Raw genomic sequence first — 24,443 nt, 5'->3', positions numbered from 1 at the left:
GCTTTTATATAGCATTATCATTTGTGAGATTAAAATGATCTGTTTTACTTCAATTATCAATGGCACAATTTACCCCAGTGTATTCTCTCTAATGGCACAATTTACCCCGCACCGGGGGCAAGTTGTGCCACAAAACCACTTTTTTTTTCGAAAGCTATATTTCTCAAACAGTTTATATAAGATCCAAAGTGATTGTTCCCAGGGATGCACAACATCCTAAACTATATGTGCATATTTTAGTTGGAGGCATTACTGTAATTCCCTTGCTTTAAAGGCACTTTAAGTAAAAATTGGCACTACTTACCCCACTCTCCCCTACAGTGAGTACAGACGGTATGTAAATAGGCAGAGAACAAAAGGTGAGGGAAGGTATTGTGAGGCAGTGATCAGGTAGGGAGCGGTTCCGAAAGCATGATAAGTGTTCGTGTTCACACCCACAGGATTAAAGGCCAGGGTCAGATGACTGGAGATTCAGTCAGTTAGCAAGTCTAAATCAATCAGGAAGTCTGAGCTGCCTAAAATGTGTATTTTCTTTTCACAGAGTGCAGCGATCCAATCAGAACATGACCTCAGTTTTTATTCCTCCTGCCAGAATTTGATTGACGCTTCAGACCTGCTGTCCTCCACTCGGCTCAACTAACAATGAGTTAAATGTTCGATCCTTGGTTCGGCACGCTTATTTTGTGCTGTGCCCCGATGTAAATTTGAATAAATGTAATTTTTTACACTGAGGATTCGTTTGCCAATGTAACGTTCTGTGAAAAGAGGCGAGGGCTAGTGGAGCGCTGCAGTCTGATATGGACGATCAGCTCGCGGCGGCGTCAGATTCAGACTTTCTCCCATCATCTGTTCCCACCACAAGCTTTTTATGTTTTTATCCGGCGAGCTCTACAGCAGTGTTAGCCCTGAAAACATTCACTCACATGTCGTTGCAGAGCGAGTGCAAAGGACGTGCTCAGCTCACGACTAAACCCTAAAGTCTGGGCGCAGAATCCTCCAAATAACAGAAAGAGTAGGACAGCACTTCAGATATCACTTTTTATACCCCTAAACTGTGTAACACTCTGCCACAGATACCAGAATGGCAAACTAAACACATATCTTTTCAATCTGGCTTTTATTTTGGAGTAATGCAATAGCCTTAGTTTTTCAGTTTAATCATTAGTTTTCATATTTATTTTTATCATTGCATTTGTTTTTAATATTTTATAGTTTTTATTGCAATTTTTAGTTTAGTGTTTTTATTTTTATTTAATTTTTGTGTTCTTTTAATCTTGCAATTTGAGGCACTTTGGGCAGGAATGGTGCTATATAGATAAAGTTGAGTTTGGTTGAGTTCGTCAGCCTGTACGCTGAAATATCGTTACCTTTCAAGGCGACCCAAAGCCGACCCAGGCCTGTGGGAACATGTGAGGCCTGCCTTAGAGACTGCAGCCCATAAAACTCAATTTTGTCAGTTTTTGACTTTTAGGAACTCTCAAATCTCAGTGGATGATGAAGATAGTACTCAAGAGTAATACTAAATAAGAAAATCCACGTTTTTAACTGGCTTTATCGCCCCTATCAAAACAGGAGGGCAAAGGAAATCAAGGTAGCAGAGCCTGGGCTTGTATCAAAACTGGCTCGCCTTGAACGTAATCGCTTTACTAAGTGGACACTTTTTGATTTGACAAAGTGTCTGGCTGCACTGTTTGAGCCTGCTGACATGTTAAAAATAAACAAGTGAATGTACAGACCCACACACACACACAGAGAGAGAGAGAGAGAGAGAAAGCGGCCAGCAGCACCAGTGACTCAGGCTGAGATGTTTGACAGCAGCAGCAGCCGCCATGAAAAAAAGCAGAATTAAAAAAAAAAAAAAGAAAGAAAGAAGAGGAAGCCTTGAGGCAGAGGACCCGGCAAACATGTACAAATTACTACACTCCTGGTGCCATTGTGCTCGTCTTTTTCATGGACTGCCAATCCTACTTTAATGTGAAATTCCCCATGCTGGATTTAGGTTATGTCACACTGAGCATCGGCAAAGGAAAACAGACAGAATTATACAAATTCTATGTTTTATTTCTACCTTGTAACAGAGACAATTTGTGATTGATTTGAAAACAGATGACATACAAATAAAAAATAGCCTTAATTTCAATCGTTTCTTATGATTCTTTTTAATTAATCTAATATTTCATGTCTACCCAGCGACAGTGCATGGTGCAAAACATCCCTGATTGATTAAAAAATCCTACACTAATAAGCTGGCAATATCTAGCGTAAATTTTGTCAGTAAAAAGAATAAGAACAAAAAGTGATTAAAGAGCAGAGTCTTAGAGGTAATAATGACTATACAGTAACAGTTAAAAAAAAAAACAAAAAAAAAACATTGCAAGCAGAGGTTTATACAGCTATGGAAATTGGGATGAAACTGGCTTTTAGTAGTCTTGGACCATTTAATTATATGAATAAAGATCTGCAAATCCCATAATGTTTAGCACTAACTCTATATAACAGGAGCCATTAAATTGTTTTGCACTGCCAAAGATAGAAATTCTTCTCTACATCGGAGACGGACTCCAAAAACGTAACAGATCTCAAGCTCTGTCCATAAGTACGAAAGCTGCACTGTATTTTCTCCGGTCCATTAGACTTTAACCTCATAAATTTTCTCTCACAGTCCATTTGCAAAGCTCTTCAGAGTCGTCATTTGTCAACACACTCCAAATCAACCTTGCCCTCGTTAAAAAAAAAAAAAAAAAAAAAAAAGGTAGGTCTTTATAATATACACAGGGAAAGAAAAACCCCTCGCAAGGCTTTTTTTCCCCTGCTCCATAAAAACATGGCTCCTCCATGCACTAAGAGCTGGAGGCCCGGACAGAGTTGGGCTCAACCTCCTTTCACTTCAGTCAATTAAAAACCAAACACCTGCGATTGATTTGGACTGTGATGAAGGCGTTCATTCACAGCCGGCATAATTCTTCACGTATTAGCTCGGGCTCTCTCTCCTCATGCCAAAACAAAGTTTTAAAATTTCCACTTCCTAAATTGATCTTATCGAGCGTGACTTGAACCCAACCCTGCTGTACGAGCACATAGTCCTACCATGTTTCATACGCCCCCCGCCCTTTCACAATGTCCACCCTCATCTGTACACAAGAGCTGGTCACACACCCCAAGCACAACACTGAATCAACTCTGGAAAGTCTTCTTAACATCACGGTTTGATAGAAAAAACATATATTTAGTTTTCTGAGGTACTGAGTTGAAAGACTTGTTGGAACAATGGAAGGTCAGAGACGGGGCAGGATGACAGCAAAGCTGGACGGCTGAGTGCCGGCTCCCCCACCCCTCTGCTCAAGTACAGACTGAATGTGCTGCAACGGCTTCCCTTTGACCAACATTTCCCACTTGCTTCCAAATCTGCTCTGAGGTTGCTTAAACTCGTACTTGGACAGAGGGTTGAAGAATCGGGACAGACAGCAGAACAGGGTAATAAAACCAGACATATTGTTTATATATTAAAAAAACCTTCGGTTAATAGAAATGGGCAGTGAAAGACCCTGAAATACTGTAGAGAGGCATGTTTTCTTCAAGCCAGTTACAACAGCCTGCGCTCAACTACACATTGCTTTCTCTCGTGCCACCTCGCGTGCCAACTGAACGTAACGGACACTATGTGGGGGGTGGAAAATGGCCGCAGAGTGGAGCCGGGACGTCGAGTGACAGAAAGTGATAGTTCCCACAAAACTGGCCTGTGGACACGAGCAAAAAATGTGGCTTTTAGTATCCGGCTTCAGTCAGGGAGACAGAGACAAGCAGGGCTGCGGTTTTCAGTGTGGCGTTGGTCACGAGTCCAGTCTGAACACCAGTTGTCTCAGTCTTGTGTGTGAGGCCTCGCGTTTCCTCACAGGATCAACAGCAGTAATCTGACCAGAATTATAATCCGCTGTGTGCTCTGTCTATGGCTCTTATGATGCATGTTCAACAGCAGGCTACTGAAAAAAATGTACATACAGCAATTAAGAGTGAACACTCTAGTCACAAGCAATGCAGGTACTTCCATATTTCTGCAAAGATCTTTTTTTTTTTTTTGTTATTTTTTTCTTTTACATAGCATACCAAGCATAGAAAGCGATTTCCTAAACTGCTAGAAAATACATTTAGATGTTCAAGGATTACCTTTAGTTACAAACTAAACCAAGATTCAATTTGCTGTACATGATTATCCAAAGTATTTTTTTGTATTTTTACAATGGTTCTTATTGCAGCTCCAAGAAAAAAGTAACTTACATACACATTTTGTGCCATGAAAGACTGACACTCAGGTTTAGAAGACGGTTCACCACTTCAGGTCATAATTTTGATGTTTCAGCCCAATATTCGGTTCTAACAAATATGACTATGGTTTTCTTATTCCCCATGCTTGCTTGCATTCAGCCCTCTTTTGGCGTTGGCTCTTGGTTCAGATTCAAAGCCAACAGTCTGCATCACACTGGACTCAGTGAGGTCTCAACATCAGCCCTTAGGACTGGAAAGGTCAGGATGATGATGATGATTCATCATCTTGCCTCCCTCTGATGGAGGGGGAGGAGGATGAATCGGTTAAAAAAAGTCAAGATCAAGATATATGGCGACCCTTAAAGCCATTTTCTACTCAGTAAGCATTATGAGATTGCGCCTTACAAGTTTAAGCCCAATAAAAATGCCAAAAATGAACTAATTGTGGCAGATATTGTGCACAGCTACAAATGACGTATTGTGCGTGTGGACTGTGTTAACCTTTGGGAGTCCCACTGAGCAGGGAGAGCTTTCGGGCGTGGCCACATATTGAGCTACCATGCTAAATCAGTCAGCAAAGGATGCCCATTTCTGTCTTCCTGCAAGACACTGCCCGTCATACTTCATGACCAGCTAGGCTACTCAGCCAAGACCCATTTACAACAGAAAAGAATTCAGTTTTTCACATTTGGCATTGAAGAAATTTCTATTTTTTTGGGATGAAATCAGGCAACATCTGGTTTTGAGTCCAACTTTGGGCTGCCCTCTCTTAGATGCAATTGGTTTCCACTTCAGAGATTGTCTTTGGCTACAGCACACTGAAGCCAGAGGTGAAATGCCCCTTTTTTTCCCCCACATATTTATACTGAAGTATCTCTTTCATGAGAAATCTCTTCAAATCCAGCGATGCAAAGCCACATTTTTTTACTGGTGTACTGTAAATATACTCAAAGACAAGAGCAGTCAGTCAGAAAGCATGGCAAAGATTGTTGACGTACATATGAATATGAAAAAGCAATGGCAAACACACAGTGAACAGCATGGTGGCGTAATTCAAATAAATGGTTCTCTTTATTTATCATCGACTTCCAGATGAGACTAGAAACGAATAATTCAAACTGTTGGTTTTATGCATCTACAAAAAAAAAAAAAAAAAAAAAGAAAAAGAAAAACCTATTTCACATCCATGATTGTGTTTCCAAATCACTGATTTTCAAAAGGGAAGACCAAAAAAAAAGGGGGGTACTAACTCATGGTGAATCCGTTTTTATTCAAGGATTCATCTGCACATATCCACCTGTGCTCTCAGTGTGTGGTATGTGCCGTTACCGTTTGACCGTGCAACTTGACCCCGCCCTCCCTCACCCATCCACCCCAACTTCCACATACACACACATACAAACATACACTTCCACACAAACACACAGACGCAGACACACAGACCTCTCAAACAGGATGTACAAAAGCTTGTGTTTAGCATTAAACAGTGCAGAGCCTTAACATAAACAGCAAAGGCTCCTCTCTTTCTCCCGCTCCCCCTTCCCGTCCTCCCCAGCACCCGGGTTTGCATTTACATCACTGAGGGGACATTTCTACAAAATGACAGGGTAACGCAGCAGAGGGTAAATGAGGAAAAAGAAAGAAGGAGGAAAAAAAAAAAAACTTATGCACAGAATACAGCGAATCCCTCTGTCTCATTCTCACTTTCCAAACACACATCCAAACAGCCAAACAAACAGTTAAAAATAGTTTTATAGAAAAAAAAAAAAAAACAGGACTGAACCCTGGATACTGTTTGCTTTGTTGCTGTTTGGTGACGATGGAGAAACAAGTTTGGGAGGTAGAGGAAGAGAGCGTTGGGGTAACAGGGGGTGGTTGGTTCTGGGAGGGGGACCCAGCGGGTGTTATTTCTTGGCCTTTGCGCCCTTGGCTGAATTTCGCGGCGGGGTGACCGGTCTCCCGGACCCCATCCCGCCGCCTCCGCCGAAAGAATACAACTTCTTATCTGCTGGCTTCAGAATCTGGGAGGGAGACAGAGACGCTCTTGTTTAGATACAAAACACACAGGCTGAACCTGGAAATGCATGAAACGACAGAGGTGCACCAATATCACGTTTTCAGAACTGACAACTGAATTTTTTTTATCAAGTAGACTAGCCTCAATCTTCATGCAATTCAAGTGATTACACTGTTTGCAATACCAATTTGAATACTAATTCCATTTGCTTTTTTCATTTGGTGAAATCATGCACTGACCAAGCACTCCTCAGTGAAAATGAAAATGTTATGTAAGTGAGAACATTGAGTTTTTTATTCTGATTCAAGTAGGGCAACAGGTGAAGAACAGTGTATCAGGTGAGGCCTAATAAAACACATTGGTGTGGAGCCTTCAGAGGCAACACTCAACAAAAGCTGCTCTGCCAAACGAACTCCATTTTAATGACAAACTTCTTCCTTTTCATGTAAATATAATTATATTGCTCCAAATCACATTTTGCTCTACTATGCACATGATGACGATATTTGACGATATTTTACCCACAATAACAACAATATCACCATGCAGGTGATTCTGCAATATGCGATATATGTAAGATAATCGGTTATGATGCATCACAATATCTGCAGTGGAAGGAGAAAAAATACCCTGGAAAAGGTGAAACAGTTTCTCAATAAGCAGAAATGGACTGTGTATTTCTGTGTTTTCATACGGACACCGAATGTACCAAATCATGCAAATCTGTGCAAATGAAGTTGAAAACTCAAGTTCAAGTACAAGTATATAAATAATGTATCCCAAGATGAAGTATTGTGATATATTGCATTATCAATTTATTGGTCCACCCGTTTGACTGACACTACAGATAATGTTGGTGCACCTCTAACTGACAGGAAGGGCCACAGATGCTTCAAATTCAATTAAACTCAAAGGACTAAAACCGGATAAGAGTGAAAAGTATTGATAAGAAGCACAAGACTCCTCTTACATACCTGGAAGGAGCACATGAGTGTCTCATCCACACTCATCATGGCACCGGCGTTATCAAACTCCCCACAGTAGTTGGGAGCAGAGAAAAGAGTAACAAGTTGCCTCTTTGCAAAGAATTCATAACCATCTTCTACCACCTTAGGACAGAGATAAGAGGAATGTCAAAACATCATTCAGACAAGAGTTTTTTTCTTACTGACCAAGCAGGAAAACCAACAGAAACCACAAGACTGGTTAATGGACACAGAGCTTTGAACAGAATGTTACAATTTTGCAGTTTAGTGATAATCTAATTGAATGGCATTTTTGGTTTATTTGTTGTGGAATAAAAAATATATATATATTTCACCTCTTGGTGTCTAATTGTGCAAATGTTGGACTGATATCAAATTCCAGTACTAGAACATTCCACTTCCTCTTAAATGAAACCAAAGCCAGATAAATATCCATCTACCACCTTCAGTCAAACATCCTTCCTATTGAAGGCTTCCTTCTTCTAGTGGGGTTTTACCTGATGCGCCCTGCATATAAGGTCCATGTCATGTTTGTGCAAAAATTTGGCCACCACGTCTGCCCCAAATGTGAAGGAGACACCACGGTCGTTTTCTCCCCAGCCCAGGACGTCTTTGTCTGGATCGGCCCACAGCAGGTCGCACAGCAAGCCCTGGTCAGGCACGTCTGTGGGTCGCATTACTCTGCGTACCTGCTCCATGGACTGGAGATCAGGAGAGAGTCCTGAATGGAAGACAGAGAGACATCATGTTATGGGCATCATAACATTTTATATCAACAACGGTATTTCAGGTGGATGCACTGAGCGCCTACCTCCATGGCAGCAGAAAATCTTCTCGTCTACAATGGCAGCCACAGGTAAACAGTTGAAGCAGTCTGTGAAGGTCTTCCACAGCTTTATGTTATACCGTCGCTTACCTGCCAACAGGAAGGGAAAGTGTGAGTACTGGCTGCAAACTAAGCTGCATGGGATTTTTTTGTTTGTTTGTATGTGCATGGCCACCTTCTGTACTTACACTCGTCATAAAACCCGTAGATGCGGTTGATGGAGGCGCATTCATGGTTGCCACGTAGCAGGAAGAAGTTCTCTGGATATTTGACCTTGTAGGCTAGCAGCAGGCAGATGGTCTCCAGAGACTGCTTCCCTCTGTCTACATAGTCGCCCAGGAACAGGTAGTTGCTCTCTGGGGGGAAGCCTCCATACTCAAACAATCGCAGCAGGTCATAGTATTGACCATGGACATCACCTGCAGGGGGCAGCAGAGAGGGGTGCAATTTCAGTGCCTCAACTTAACTGAATGTGGGTGCAGCTGACAATATATTTAAGGGCCACACTCAAACTCATACAGCTAGTCACACTGGCTGGTAACTTGTTGTAAAACCCTTAAGTAACAACTATACTGTTATATTTCCAAACGAGTCTACTGTAGGTGATATAGCGATATTATATCAATATCATAATGACACTAGATATTGTGGGTATAGTGATAATGCATAATTACTACATTACAGTAAATGGATGCAATGAACTTATTAGACTGTTCTAGCTGTTGCCTCTACCTGCTTGGTCATCATATCCACATTACTAATGATTGTAAAAATCTCATGTGTAAATATACAATCATCGCTACAACATACGAATTGAGGTGTCCAGTCAAAGATACAGTAATATTTGTTTTTTGTTTGTAATGCCCAACCCTAGTCAGCTGTGCAGGTATTTCATCACTATTGTTGTGTGTCATCTTGGCAACTCAGTGACCCCCTGTTCAGTAGGACTCACCGCAGATTTTGAGCGGAGCCTCAAGCTCGAGCAGGATTGGCTGGCTGAGGAAGATTTCGCGGGACTTGAGGCAAAGGCCACGGATCTCATTCTCTGTCAGCTGGACATTCTTTCCTGGCCGAGAGCCCTTGACTGGAAAAAAGGTACAGGACAGGGATTAGAAATGACATGTTCATTAGACAGAAGCTGTATGACTGCTGGACGCCAGAGAGTTGAAAACATAAACACACTGAAAGAGACAGACATGAGGGACGTTAACCAAAAGTGATGGAGACATTAACACCAACCAGCCACTTGTGGGAAAATCCTGCCTGTGTCTGTCAAGTGAGTCTAGACTAGCAGCCACTTGAGCAGGTAACCAGCTGTCACTTGGAAGTCCTGCTGTATTATAAAACACAGCCGCCTGGTTTAATGTTCGAAGCAACTGGTTGAATTTTAGCATGCATCGGCCACTGATAAAACATAAGTTTCCTGTTCAACAAACCACAACTCAACAAGATGAACCTGTGCAGTGTGCAGAGAAGCAAAACAGTAGGCCAGATCTGACAAAAAGCAGATCAGAGGAAACTAGACTGACTGAAAGATGCGATAGGGTTGTAAGCAGCAATTGTAAACCTGTCTGCTTGTGTGGCTGATCAAACCCAGGCCGAGAGAAAGATGTGAACCCCATCTCCCCCCTTTAGTGGCTGATGTAACCACAGCAAAGACACAGCAAAGGAGTGAGACGCACTCAGTATCAGCTACTAAGTGAAAAACAGTGCTGCCGCAATAACATCAACGTAAGAAGTCCCACGTAACGTTAAATCACATAAAAATAAGTGAAGTTTTTTGACAAAGGAAGGTCACACACTGTTCCTGTTATCTGAAGACATCAGCAGGTTTGTTAAGTCACTGGTTCTCATCCCACTGCCTCACACTGATCAAACTGAGCCAAACACAACTGTTGGCAAGGATTTGGATGAGCAGCCCAATTAATTTGTCTGACAGATTAGTTGTGTGAAAAGGAAAACGACACCTGTGTGTGGTGCTGGTACTGACTTCAGAGAAGTTAAAAGTGCCAAAGCAGATGGCAGTATCTCCCACAGAAATTACCTCCCTGCAACAAACTCAAACAGCCTTTTTGATGAATGAAAAATAATTAAATAAACCAAAATCAATGGATCTGTAACCTCCCTGCTGACGTCTAATCACTTAGTCCTCTATCCATTATAAAAAGGACGCCTCTCTCTGGAGATGGAAAACATCTCTCTCATACCGGTGTCCATTTTGGAGCACATCTAGCTCAATATAGCTTAACTAAAGAAACCAGAGGATAAAGCCCAACTAAATAGTCAAGTTATCCAAACATCTGCCAGCAAAATGCAACTGCTCACTTTTCACTTTGCAGCGCTGTTTGAAGGATGATCCACTCAAATTAAGTACACTCTGTCGAAAATGTTTTAGCAACCGCTGTAATACTAACTGCTGGACATGCAAAGATTAATGTGAAACGAAAATAACCTGGTTACATAATTAACCCCAATGTTTCATCAAGTCTGTTTTGTTAGGTGAAGTGACCAGTGGGATTTCAGTGCAATTACTCCCATCCCACTGATTGGAGAGGTGGCTTAAATTGCAGAGAAATACTGGAAATAAAATTAAAAAAAAAAAAAAAAAAAAAAAAAAAAAAAGACTGTTGGCAGGCAAGGACTGTTTCAGTTATATATTCAGTTAGCTTACGAAAATATGGGTAGTCTTATTTTAATTACTCTCACACAACTGGTAATTACATGAATATGCCTACTTGCAATTTGTCTGAGGTGTTAACTGTCTGCATGATGTTTGACATGGATGATGATGTCAATATGACCGGGGGTTTAGATGTACTAAAACCGATTTTGGTACACAATTTCTTCTTCAGTAGCAGTTGTGTAATGATACTTTTTGTCATATGGAAAGCACATTTGTCCATGTGGCACAGCTTATAAATGTATGATTTACATATCATCTCCAAAACACTTAGTATGAGTCCAATTCCAAAGCATTTCAATATCTTAAAACTGATCATAAATTCAGTACCAGATACCAGGGAATAATGTTTATTGATACCTGTAGCTGTTGCTGACAATATGAAAGTAATGCAGACGGCTGCTCTGCTACACATGATCAGTAAGAGAGGATTTATGGGTGATGCTCCGAGACATCAGCCTCTAACTGCAGAACTAGTTCAGGCGCTCTCTCCACACTAAGCTGGGTAAATTTGAACTCATCTTTTTATATCTTTTGGCCTTCCCTCCACACAAAGCTGGTGTTTTCCACCCACGAAAATGGGTCTTTTCGAAAACACTCTCCAAAGTGTGTTAATATGAAAACGCCAGTCTGGCTTTCTCGTATGGATGGGGAAAACAGCGCTCTTTGAATACTCTGATGCCGGATCGCCCTGTGATCTAATCTGCCGTCCAGTATCCAGCAAGCACAGGCCAGTATCTGTAGACCTGTGAATTACGAGTGGGAATCACTGACTCAATAAAACAATAAAACAATATCCTCAATCTACTCAATATACTCATTAGCCATTTTATTAGGTCCACATGTACAATCTAATACAATCTAATCCAACTATCATGCAATAAAGTTTATTTTTATGATGCCTACAATGCTCAGGTTTTCTTTTTGTCAGAGTAATAGAGGTGTTAACTTAATTATATGTTTGGCATTGAGCTCATAGTTAGTGCTGCTGTTGTACTGGACTGCGTTTTATTGAGAGGTGTTTCTAATATTCTGTCCCCTTCATGTATATAAAATAGGGAGGACAAAAAATTTGAAACATCTCTCAATATAATGTAGTCCAGTACAAGACATCTGCAAACTACAACCTCAATAATAAATATGTAATCAAATTTATATATTTTACACAAAAACTGAACATTATAAACTTTCTTAAAAAGGTAGAATTTATTGCAGTGCATTGCATTGCATTAGACTGTACAGGTGGACCTAATAACGTGGCCACTGAGTGTATTACCCACGATAATGATGGCATCACAATAGATACAGGAGATTCTGTAATATGCGATATATTGTAAGCTTATTTGCCATGACACATCACAATATCAGTAAATGAATTTTCAGGGCAATATCAGTAAATTGCCCTGTAATAGGTAAAACAGGCATGTGATCAGCAAAAGACAAAAAAAACAGGTAAGTATATGGAACGGAAACTGCAGATTTTAGAAAGGTACCCTGCCCTACATATAGACTAGAAGACTAATTAGGGCTGAGCAATATGATCAAATAAAACAATATTGTTGACCAAATACCTTGATAATGATATTGTAACGATATTGTAGGGATGTCTGTCGCTGCTTTCACAAAATATTTACACAATAAGATTTTTAATGAACTATCATTAGCCATGTGGATATGACAACCAGCAGGTAGAGGCAAGTAGAAGAACGGCTACAAAAGTCTAAGTTCAGAAAACTGCATCCTTTTACAGTAATGCAGCCTTTAAAACCAGGAAAAGACTACACTTATGTCATTTCACCATATTCAAAATGCCAGTTGATACCTTATGTACAAAAGATATAATATTAATGTATTGCCCAGCCCTAATACTATTGTATTCCAGTAAAGAAAAGATGACACTGAGTGCTGGGTGTGTTTAGCTGTGCTTCTTTAGTCATTCAGCCAAGCCTGTCAAGGACAAGTTTGGTTGGATGAAAAGGGCTTAGAAATCAGACGTGCTCAAACCATCTCAGATGTCCTCAAATACGCCTCGTAGTCACTCAAATGTGCTATCTGTGCAAATTAAGTTGAAAACGCAAATATCAATCCTCGTCACAAGCTTATCAATGACTTCTAACAAGAGGAATTACTGCGATGTATTGCTTTAATGTTCCACCTCTACTATGCATGATGACTTAAAGCATTGTGGAGGGTTTCAGTGTGGATAATGGATGCTGAAAACACTAGGTGCTGTAGTATATCCTTGTTCCCTAGCTTTCATTGCTGTACAGAGCAAAAAGCCTGGAATAAGGCCCCCGATTATTGCGGAAACAAGGGTTGCAATAAGGCTAATAAGATCCACCCACCATCCTCTCACTGTTTTCTCCATTTGTCCATCTTGAACAGGAAAGCCCAACTTGTTAATGATCCCAATGATTTATATGAGTGTGATTGAATATGCCTCCAAGAGCTCCATACTTCTCCGACCACTCGTTATTCACTGTCAATTCTCTCTTTCAACGGGGAAACATATTCTTTAGGGTGGGAGGAGGTGGAAACAAAACACCAAAAATTCTCTCCATCTGGTTAACCCATAAAGGGAAGGGAATAGGGGAGCTTCGTGATTGCTAGATGTGGTGTAGGTGGAACACCAAAATGGCGTTGTCAGATTTTCCCGGCTGTGGACAAGACCTCTGCAGCTCTTTACAAGCTAACTAACAAGGGGCGATCTGCATTCAAAAAATCAAACTAGAACTACTGCTCAATACACTCAGCGTTTAACGTGTTGGCCTTGGTGCATGAAAGCAATGGCATTTCAACCATATTTCACAGATTGCACATGTACCGTGTCTTTATGCAAGGCTGCTCTTGATAAGAGTTTGGAATCTGGTTTGTTTGTATCACTGACAGAATCACTCACACCGTGCTCCCTCATGTCCCGCCAGATACCAGGGCAGTGCCCCAACACAAACTGTACAAGCTGACTAATAAGGGGGTCTCATTCCCACCCAGCAAATTCTACACAGACAGCCTGACAATTTCTGCAAATTGGAGACAGAACTGCCTCAAATGTTCCCAGTGACATTTATTTCCTTGCTGGGTGCGAGCAGAGCTTTCTCTAATAAACACGTGGGTGGGATTGATTGAACAGTTGTCAGATGTTCAACAGTTAATATAATATTCATGCCAAACAAGCAAAGCCAAGCAGGCCTAAAATGGATGATTACAACAGAGGAAGTATGACTACAGAAGAAAGCCCCATTCAAACTGGATTTATTTTACTGCGGGAGGTCCTGTCTTTGTATTTATTACCAGTGGCATCTAAAATTTCAAGTATGAATCTGCCATGTCTGTAACTGTTACAAATCTAATGTCTCAAAAAAAAAAAAAAAAAAAAGAAAAACAATCAAAGTAATCTGTCCTCTCTTTTTAAGCAAAGCAAAGAGGTCATCAGATAATATCAATCCAGCTGGAACTGATTTCTCCATAATGTAATAATGGGTTACAGTTTGGAAAGATTACAGACTGTCATTACACATGTGGGTTACTAGTTGAAATAACCCAATAGAGGCTGTAGAGCAGGAGCTTTTTGATGATCAACCAAGAAAACCACATCATAGAGACCCATACAAAGGAGGAATAAAATTCATAAAATTCCTTTTGAGATGAAAATTTCACAAGAGGACACAATTAATCTCTTGTATGACAGTTTTTAGTAAGCCTGTAGGGGAAAGTAGTGTGACAAAAGTCTAGTGCCACTGCCAATTGGAGCACTTGATCCTGCCAGGGAAATTATTGTTGGCAGTAAATAAATAGATAGCAAAAATAATAGCCCGCTTCGTTGACTAATCAGCATCCACATGTAAGCAGAAATGTTGTTTGATTAAGTTTGTCATCTAAACAACAAGCAGTACTTGAAGGGAATCACAGAGCTCCTTTTTCCATATGAATGGTTGGGTGAATTACACAAGACAACCCCCGGCAAAATTAATCCAGCTTTGATCGTGCAAACAGTGCACTTCGACGGAGAGAATTCAAAGTAGAAATCAACAACTGGGTGTGAAGCAAAACCACCAACTTGAAGCGAAAGCTAAAAACATGGTGCCAAACACTTAAAAGTGGGTATAAATACTGTAGTGCTGCTTGTCACTTTAAACCTGGATTACAGCCGGCTAAGCCCTGCCAGAGCTTACTCCAAAGTTAGCCACATAGCCAGTGGGCAACAGTGAGCTTTTGTAGGGAGGGGCTGGGGCGGGAGGGAGCAGGGTACACACAAAGGGCTTTCCACTACGTTGATCATGGGGGAGAAAAGAAAAAGTTGGGCCAGCACAGCAGAAAAGCCACTGGGGTGTTGGAAGCACTGGAATCAACATTTGGTTTGGTCCACATCTCCCCCTCCATGTCGGACGCTCCGGTTTAGGCTACGTGATGTCATGCTCCTGAGGCACGATTTTGGCAACAAACACTCCTAGAATTCATCCAAGGCCAACTCTTCACAGCTATTCCAACCGACATAGCTTTTTATCCAAACACATTTAATTGGTTTGGTCTCGAATCACAGCCACAGTCAGCGGGCAGGTGGGTCGCCAAGCTGTCTATGGACAACTTTGAGGTGGTGTTGGATAACTTGCACCATGCGGCGGGACAGCAGCACTTACACTAGGCAGACGAGTAAAACAAAACATTAACATTAAGTCCAAATGGTGACTGGTTCTTCTCAACAGTGAAACCACAATCGGAGACAAAAAAAGGTCAGCTGGGTTACATAAGAGGATATAAATACTGCCACTATCAGACTTGTTTGTTTTCTCCTGCGCTTGGCAGACAACCTTATCATGGCCCAAGCAAAACAAACCATGTACAAAACACTGCTGCAGCCATCAGGGTTCACAGTCAAAGTCAAACTCCCAGGAGGCGCTGGCTGCACATACATATTTGCGAATAATCCTAATCACCTCCACCAGCTCAACGCAGACCAATAGAAGAGCGCCTATATTTAAGAAGGTAAACAAACAGAAGGCTTAGGCCACATTTATTAGCAGCCTCTGGCACGGGCTAAAGCTCTGAATGAAAGACCCATCCACACCGACTGGCCAAACGCTGTCTGGATATTATGACCAATAAGGCTAGAGCTATGCTAAATCAAAACTTAAGAGAATAATAGCTTAGAATCCACAAGAGCTTCCAAGTAGTCTGAGCAATGTTGCTCATATAAAAAACACAAGCAGACACACAGAACCGTTCCTATGGCAACCAATCCATAGGGAAAACACATAGGTGCAAGTGTGCAGCAGGTGTTATGCCGGGGCCCTGTGTACCTGCCTAGCAAGGACAGAGAATTAACTGAACCTACACTGCTAGAGGTCACAACCTCATTCCTCGTGCTCTTTATATGAACTGTACCATGGAGTCAAGAAGGGATTTATGCCTCTGTTTGATATCCTCAGGGCTCCTGTTACACAATCGTTATCATGTGGATGTGAAGATAGAACAGCCCTGTTTTCCCTCATACACACAACTCCAACCATAACAAATCTGTCTGTGCATTGTGTACAGAGGGCATTCAGACATTTAAAACCTACCATTTAGGAATGCTCCATGTGGGATTTCTATAGCCAACATGAATTAGCACTCTGTCTGTATTGGCCTTTAAGTATGTTTCATATATTTCCTGCTCTAAAAATCATCTTCTGCATTTTTTTAGACTTAATAAAATACTTTGTGGGACATTTTTGCAGTTACAGCATAAAAATTACAGATAAATGCATAAATGGAGAGTAGATCTGATTTTTTTTTTTTTTTTTTTTTTTTTTTAAATAGAACACGATACACTGGTTGGTCACTAACAATGTCATACAAGCAGTTCATATTTTGCCTCACAAAACTAGAGTGAAGCAGCGTAGTGGGCCACTTGCCAACCTCATATTTAGAGTGAGCGTGTGCCAATCAAAGCATCCTCATTTGTAAACCTCATTAAGAGTTCCCTCCGAGAAAGGCTGCAGCTGCAAACTGTAATCAGATCCTACACCGTGCAGCTACACAACAGTAAGCACTATGCTGGACAGTCTACCACCCATGTAACTGAGAAGCTCCTGGTGAAAGGGTGACAAGTGAAACCATAACCACTCAATGAATGAAAAGGACATGGCTGTGCTACAGAGGAATGATGCAAATATCTATAATTCACAGTCACCAAGCACTTTATCGTGGCACATATGTGCACAGAAATCCTCCAGCAAGTTAATGAGAAACATAGTGGGCATTTCTGTTATTCTGACATGGATCAGGCACAAAAAAAGCACTTGTGGATGGAAAAATCTAATGCATTACAAGGCTTCAATTCAGGCTTGTGACAATGTATTTTACAGATGTGTGTGTCCTTCTGCATACTACTTCAGCTCATTGTGTAGTTATTTCATCCACAGAAATTTCCCCACAAGCTATATTAATAATAGTGGGGCGACTTCCCTAACTAGATAACCAAACTGAAAGGAGCGTGTGTGATCTACCTAAATCATCTCGTTCACATTCAACAACTATCATTATTCGCTTCAAGTGTGGGCGCACCGCAAGCTTAACCAGCACAGTGGAACTTGACCGGCCAACTTACCAGATGCAGAGAAAACACATTTCGACTACCATCAATATAATCCAAAATTCTGAATTAGCTACACAACAGTGCAGTGGGGTTAAAATGTGAGATGTGGGCCCTTCTCACCTTCCAAGAGACGCTGAATTATGGAGTCGATGTTTAATTTGTCCGGCTCCGCCATTTTCTTTATTTTTTGACGTTCTCAGGCACCCAAGACCTTGATTTCCAGTACCGCACCTTCGATTGCAGGGAAAGAGAGGAACAAAAAACAAAAAAACAAACACAGTCCGTTACTCATGGTGTACGCCGTAATTTACAGCGGTTAGCTAGGTGAGAATCTCTCATTAATGAAGCAATGCAACCGGACTGGAGCAATCAATGGGCTTACGCGTTCTAGCTATGCCAGTTAGCTAGGCTGCTAGCTACTCGGCAAGTAGGTTCACATTCAAACTAGCAATACAGTTGAACCGTCGCCGCCTCTTAGCTAACGTTAGCAAGCGAAAATAACGTAAAAGCAGACGAATTGTTACCGGTTTAACGGTCGCTCCGGTGTGTTTTCTGCTTCGGTATTTATCCTCTGAGCACAGTTCAACACCCCTTTTCCCTTCGTTAGTTCAGACCCCTTCTCTCTTCCCCCACCAGGAACTTTAAGAGGGCCGTTTTTTACAGCCTTCACAGGAGGCTGATTCACAGCGAGCTCTTTAGATTTCTCGCTTTCCTGATTGGCTCGCCGTGGGATTTGGAACCACATTCCTCGCATGTGATTGGACAGAATCCGAATCGCTCTCACGCCTGGACTCCGCCCCCCACCCCCCAGCCAGCCGCTCACAATGACATCAATGGAGATTTAAATGAGATTTTCCAAAGAGCTCCACCAAGCGTTACAAGTTGGCATTGCAACGTTAAACCAAACATTACCTACTTCCGTTTCTGACCTACCTACAGTGTGTGTGTGTGTGTGTGTGTGTGTGTGTGTGTGTGTGTGTGTGTGTGTGTGTGTGTGTGTGTGTGTGTCGCCTTGCTTTTTGTCCCTTATGGGGACAAAAAGCAAGTCCCCATAAGGGAGCACCATTAATTTTAGGGTGAAGACTTGATTTAAAGCTAAGATAACTTTAGGGTTAGGTTAAGGTTAGGGTTAGGGTTAGGGTTAGGCAGGTAGTGGTTAGGATAAATCTCCAGGAAATGAATGTAAGTCAATGTAATGTCCCCAGAAGTGATGGAAACCAACATGTGTGTGTGTGTGTGTGTGTGTGTGTGTGATTGCTAGGATCTAATTATATATGGAAATGTTATTGTTAAAAAAGCACAAAAATGCATTTTAAAAAGTACTTATTCAAAAAAATTAAGTTTAAACAGTCTGCTGGTCAGTGATTATGTAATCGACACCTAGTAGTAATTGGCTTCTGCTGGTGACTTTTCCATTTTTTTAGCTGCATATCATACCACTGATGTCATCGAAACCTGTGGGGCTTTGTAATTCATATATCAGCTTTACATAATTCTTTAATTACGAGTTACTACTGCCCACTACAAGTACTAGAGTAGTACTTTTGAAAATATATAGATAGAATGATAAGGAGAAAAGGTTGAAGAAGAAGAAGAATTCAATTATCAAGTAATTAAGGGATACATGTAGAAATTGCCTCCCATTGTGGATGAGAGGATTCAGCTATTTTAATGTACAAAACTGTATTGTAGTGTAAAACATATTACAATAATAGATGTATATACTGCACATATATAATATAGGCAATGCCCATGTCAAGTGTGTGTGTTTGTATGTGAGTGTGTGTTAGTCAGATGGGACACAATACCTATGACTGTGCAGAAAAAAATGTCCCACCTGATCCAGTTTGCCTCTCCACCACTGAACCCTCGTTGCTGAGGCCCCTACAAGCCCTGGCCATAAACAAGCATCTAAATTTGTATATTACATTGATCCAATGCAGTGGTGTGTGTGCGTGCGTCTATGTGCTTGCATGTGTGAGACAGGCTCCAGAGCAATTGTTTCATAATATGTATTTCCTCATTTTCCTCCTTTGCCATGGTGATCCACGAGACTCTGCTGATCGTTACGCAAAATCTTAAACCCTCTCTCCGTCTCGGCTTCCCAGATTAGTCTCTTTGCATTCGTCATTTATGGTTTCGACAGCTGTGGGTGGGTGGTTGATGGAGGGATGGGGGGTGGTGGAGGGGGGAGTGCAGGTATGAGTGACTGGGTGGTTCTTATTTGTCTATTCTGGGAAGATGGGGGAAAATGGGACCTTTTCCAAATGACTCAAGCATTGTTGTGGATTTTTTTTTTTTTTTAATTTTCTCATGACGACTGTAGATGTGACTGAAAATGATTCACCCGTCATCATCATCTTCAGTCTCTGTTTATGTGATTTTCAAGATACCGAGACATGACACACAGGCAGAAACGGTGTGTTTGGGCCTTGCTGAAAAGGATCTGGTGAGTGCCTCCTCACAGATCCACGGAAGACCAAACCCAGAGGTGGAAAAAGAGAGGGAATGATACGCAAAGGGCAAGTCCAGTCTGGTCCTGAGGTTGTTCCCTCCTCTCGGTGTCTCCTGTTTACTCCCAGCCCCACCCTGCACCTCACATTCCTGTACAAAAACCACCTCTTATCCCCCTGCTTCGACACAACACTGCTGCATCAATAACCAGCGTCCACTTGATCAAAAAACACAGAGCTCGTTTTGAGAAGGCAAACAACATCCAGCGTTACTTTTTCAACTTCCAAACCAAGAGGAATTAAAAGGTATGTTTTCCTTTCATTCAGTTTTTACTCAAATGACCAATGTGTCCAAGACAGGTTTGAAAGGAGATATGACTCTGTAAAAGCTTGAAATTACTAAAGATAAGAGGATTGGTTGAGGATTAGTTGAACTCTTTTTTATGTGCACTAGTGAACATCATTTTACAAAATAAAAAAAAAAAAAAAATGTGCAAATAAACATAGCCTGGAGGTTGGAAAAGATAAAAAAAAAAAAAAAAAAAGGGTATGAATGGCTAAGTGGCACATATGTGATTTCTTTCATGAGCATTCCTGTGTGTCTGTTCTATTTGAGGCTGTGAATTCTCTGCTTCAGGGGATGAGACTTCACGTTCCTCATTAAAAAGGCCTCGCTGAACTGTGACTCATACTTATTTACAAAGAAATTACAAGTCATTTTAATTACACCATAGCTGGAAATATTAACAAATAAAACATTTTGGGTTTTAAAACCTGCACAGCCCAGATTGGATTAGTTTTCCTCAACCTGTATTGAAAGCATCTGATCTGGGTCAAAAGTGCTTAAAAAGTGAGATATTTTTGTCTCCGTGTATTCCAGTTCAAGACGCCTCCCTCCCTCTTTTCAAAGGTCGACTAGGTTTTTCCCTTTTGTTGTTTTATAAGGCGTGAAGAGCGGGAGATTGGGACTGATGGTGATCCATGGGTAGTGAAATTAAACGCGACAAGTTTTCTTTTAAGAGAGGATGATTTTGATCGTCTGTACAAAGCAACACTTTGCAGTTCAGATTCCAGGGAACAGGTAGTGATTTTCAATTGGAGAAGGATAGCAAATCCAAGAGAGGAGATGTTCAGGTTTGCAGCCAGGAGGGGCTGAACCGCAGGACGGCAGCTGCAGGAGGAAGAGGAGGCAGGAGGCGGCAGGGCCTGTCAGGACTTGTGCTTTGAGTCTTAAAATGCACCTCAGAGCTACACTATCCTGTTAAGGCCTGTCAAAGGGAATGGGAGTTTGTCTGTGTGAGTTTGGCTTTGTGTTCCCTCAAGAAAAAAAAAAAAATCACAGTGATAATACCTATGCCCACAGGGCTCTCTTATTTTGGATTGCTAGATACAACAGGGCTCCTCCTCTCTAACCAGAGCCGGGAGGCATTATGCTTTACACCCAAGCAGTGGCACTGGAGATTGAAATCAGATTGAAATTATCAAGTACTCAAACAAGCCAGTCAACAAATATTTTCTACATGGTCTAAAGCCATAATATTGTCTTGATTTACCCTGTTCCAATAAAACTACCACATGTTCCTCTGCAGAATGGGGTCCGCCGGGGTTCAGATGGGCTGCGTGGCTCTCGGAGTGCTCGGCCTGATCGGAGCAATCGTCTGCTGCGCCGTCCCACGATGGAGGGTGTCCTCATTTGTGGGCTCCAACATTGTGACTGCACAGGTAACAAAAAACTTTAAGTTTGTGCAAAGTAGTGAATATCGTGGTGTGTGGGGGGACGGAGGGTGAAGCCACTTAAACTCAATTTACACACCATCTTTAGGCTGGTGTGACATTTTCTGTTTTGGATTTCTAGTTTACATGATAATGGGCAGAATCAAGCTCCTGCAAGTTATACTGGAATATAAAAAACAAAGGAAAACAATGTTATGTTCTACTGAATAGAAATTTGATTTCTAGGTATTTTGTTGGCAATTTGCCCTGTAACGATAACTGACTGGTGGTTATAGATTGCCCATCTTTTTATTTACAACTACATGTAGTTTCCAAGCACACAATAATGCAAATTTACGCTTCATTTAATACTACAGGATGAAGATCTATTGCAGTATAGATGAGCATATTGTTGTTAGAATGCCATTTTAACAGATTTGGAGTAATAATGTGAAGCAAGAGTACTTAACATTATTTTCACCTCACTAAACCTTTCTCTCTCTCTCTCTCTCTCTCTCTATGTGTGTGTGTGTGTGTGAGCAGAGCGCTCAGGAGGGCCTGTGGATGAACTGTGTGGTGCAGAGCACTGGCCAGCAGCAGTGCAAGAACTACGACTCCCTGCTGGTGCTGTCCGCGGACCTGCAGGCCGCCCGTGCCATGCTCATCATCAGCTGCATGCTCAGCTCCCTCAGCCTCCTCATCCTCTTCTGCGGTGCCGACTTCACCACCTGCGTGGAGAGCGAGGACGCCAAGGCCAAGATCAGCCTGGTGGCCGGGGTGGGCCTGCTGCTGGCCGGCCTCCTCGTCATCATCCCCGTCAGCTGGTCCGCCCACAACGTCGTCCGTGACTTCAACAACCCGCTGGTGGCACCAGCGCAGAAGAGAGAGCTGGGAGCGTGTATCTTTGTGGGCTGGGGGGCCGGCGCGGTGCTCATACTGGCTGGAGGCCTGCTCTGCTGTTTCAGCAGGCCCAAGTCTGGAGGCTCAGGGGGAAATGCCAAGTACTACAGCAACAGCTCCGCCCCTGGCAAAAACTACGTGTAGAGGGGACTGGGGAAGGGGACTGGCCGTTGAAAGAAATGAGTGTCACACTGCAAAAAATCTCCATCTTAACCAGTTGCTTAGTCTCATATTCGGCCTTAAAATGAATCTTGTTTGTCTTAAAATACAGGGGGGAAAAAATCAGCCAGTGGGATAAAATAGTCACACTTGTTTCCAATGCTTAAAGTTTCTTGAATCTTGAAAAGTGTCATTTTCTTGATACTAGCGGGGTTGATTTGCTTTATTCTCCTTGTTTTACATATTTATTCTTGTGCCCATAAAACTTCCTGTAACAAGTGAGGCTGCACTGAAAACAAGTGGGATTATCTCATCCCACTGGCAGATTTTCTTTCACTTGTTCTAAGAAAAACAAGATTTTTTTTTTCTGAGTGTACGTCAGACTAAATGACATGTTGAAATGGTTATTTTTTTGCAGTTCAAGGACAACCGGAGGGATCTTAGTCGGTGGAAGAAGGCTCAGGTGGAAACAGAAAATCTCATTGTAAATAATAAATGGTGATAAGAAAAAGCTTTTTTTTTTTTAAAATTGATATTCATAATCACACTGTTGAATTTTTAGTTAAAGTCAGTTTTATTCTATTTTGTTCTATATTGTCTTAGGTGTTGGGTTACGTATAAGCTTCTTCTCTATAAAAGTGCCTCAAAGTGATTGGAAGGTGAGAGATGAGTGTAGGGTTTTACAGCATACAGCTCAAAATAAAAGTATGTAAACAGAAAGAGAAGTGGAATGAATTGTTTAGGTGTCCTGCCTCGTACCGTTTACTTCTGAGCTTGGCTCTGCCACTCAGTCTGTGTTGTGCACCATCTCATCTCAACTCATCTTTTCTCTCAGTCTTTCAGTATTTTCTCTTTTTCTCTATTTTTGGTCAAATAAGCACAGAAAATTAATTTTCAACCAAAGGCACCCCAGTCAGTCTCAGGGAGCACTTGTGTGGAATATGTTTAGACTGATGAGTCATCCTCCAGTGTCCACAAGACATTTCACAACATGCCATGGCATTTCTCATTAATCAGTTCATTTTTATTAAAACTGAGTATATTTGAAATGAGTGTATTTTATGTGTTTCAATGGGATGTCTAATAAAAATGTTATTTCAAACTAAAAGCATATGATTAAAACATGTTTTTTTTTTTTTTTATTGATCAGACATACCAAATAAACAAATTCAAGCTTTCAGCAAAATAAAAAGTTTTATGAAACTTCCCTTTGTCTCATTTCTTGTTTGTAATCTACAACTCAGAGCTGCATCTCTGATGGTTTTGTGTGTGTGTGATGTTTGGGCCTGTGGCAGTAACACCTACTGGCCTGCAGATGGTACTACCTGTATACTATGGCAATATACTGTAGTTGCTTTGTCTCATATTCAGCCTTAAAATGAATCTCACTTTTCTTAAAATACGTGAAAAAAGTGTCATTTTCCTGATACTAGTTATTAATTGTTTCTTACATATAAGTTGTTTCCTAAGTATAACTCAGACTAAATGACATGTTGAAATGTTTTTTTGTTTGTTTGTTTGTTTGTTTTTTTGCAGTTGAGGGACGATGGGAGGGATCTTAGTTGGTGGAAGAAGGCTCAGGTGGAAACAAAAAAGCTGTAAATAATGAATGGTGCTCAAAAAAAAGAAGCTGTTTTTTTTTTTTTTTAAACTTGATATTCAAAATATCACAATCATAATATGAATGTATATTACCCACTTTTTTCTCAGTCTTCCAATATGTTCTCTTTTTCTCTTGCATTTGTGGTCAAATAAAGACAGAAACTTTTCATTTTTAACCAAAGGCACCTTCCAGTGTCCACAAGACATTTTACAACATGTCATGACATTTGTCATTAATCAGTTCGTTTTGATTAAAACTGAGTATAT

The 24,443-nt window shown here is 41.2% G+C and overlaps 2 protein-coding genes across 2 annotated transcripts; one reads left to right on the top strand and one right to left on the bottom strand.

The window, feature by feature from the left end:
• Positions 1-2,040: 2,040 nt before the first annotated feature.
• Positions 2,041-18,024, bottom strand: ppp1caa (protein phosphatase 1, catalytic subunit, alpha isozyme a). The gene is made up of 8 exons (XM_030057551.1): positions 17,874-18,024; positions 17,470-17,580; positions 9,045-9,176; positions 8,281-8,511; positions 8,078-8,182; positions 7,764-7,987; positions 7,255-7,389; positions 2,041-6,284 (listed from the first exon to the last, which is right to left on the bottom strand). Exons 2-8 carry the CDS (start codon positions 17,522-17,524, stop codon positions 6,168-6,170), a joined length of 999 nt encoding a protein of 332 aa, XP_029913411.1. The 5' UTR covers positions 17,525-17,580; positions 17,874-18,024; the 3' UTR covers positions 2,041-6,167.
• Positions 18,025-20,010: 1,986 nt separating this feature from the next.
• Positions 20,011-23,095, top strand: cldni (claudin i). The gene is made up of 3 exons (XM_030059003.1): positions 20,011-20,108; positions 21,392-21,524; positions 22,059-23,095. The coding sequence occupies exons 2-3, from the start codon at positions 21,393-21,395 to the stop codon at positions 22,557-22,559; spliced, it is 633 nt and encodes a 210-aa protein (XP_029914863.1). The 5' UTR covers positions 20,011-20,108; position 21,392; the 3' UTR covers positions 22,560-23,095.
• The last annotated feature ends 1,348 nt before the right edge of the window (positions 23,096-24,443 follow it).

Source organism: Myripristis murdjan, chromosome 8 (assembly GCF_902150065.1).
Source record: "Myripristis murdjan chromosome 8, fMyrMur1.1, whole genome shotgun sequence".
Classification (NCBI taxonomy): domain Eukaryota; kingdom Metazoa; phylum Chordata; class Actinopteri; order Holocentriformes; family Holocentridae; genus Myripristis; species Myripristis murdjan.
This window is presented reverse-complemented; position numbering and strand designations above follow the sequence as displayed.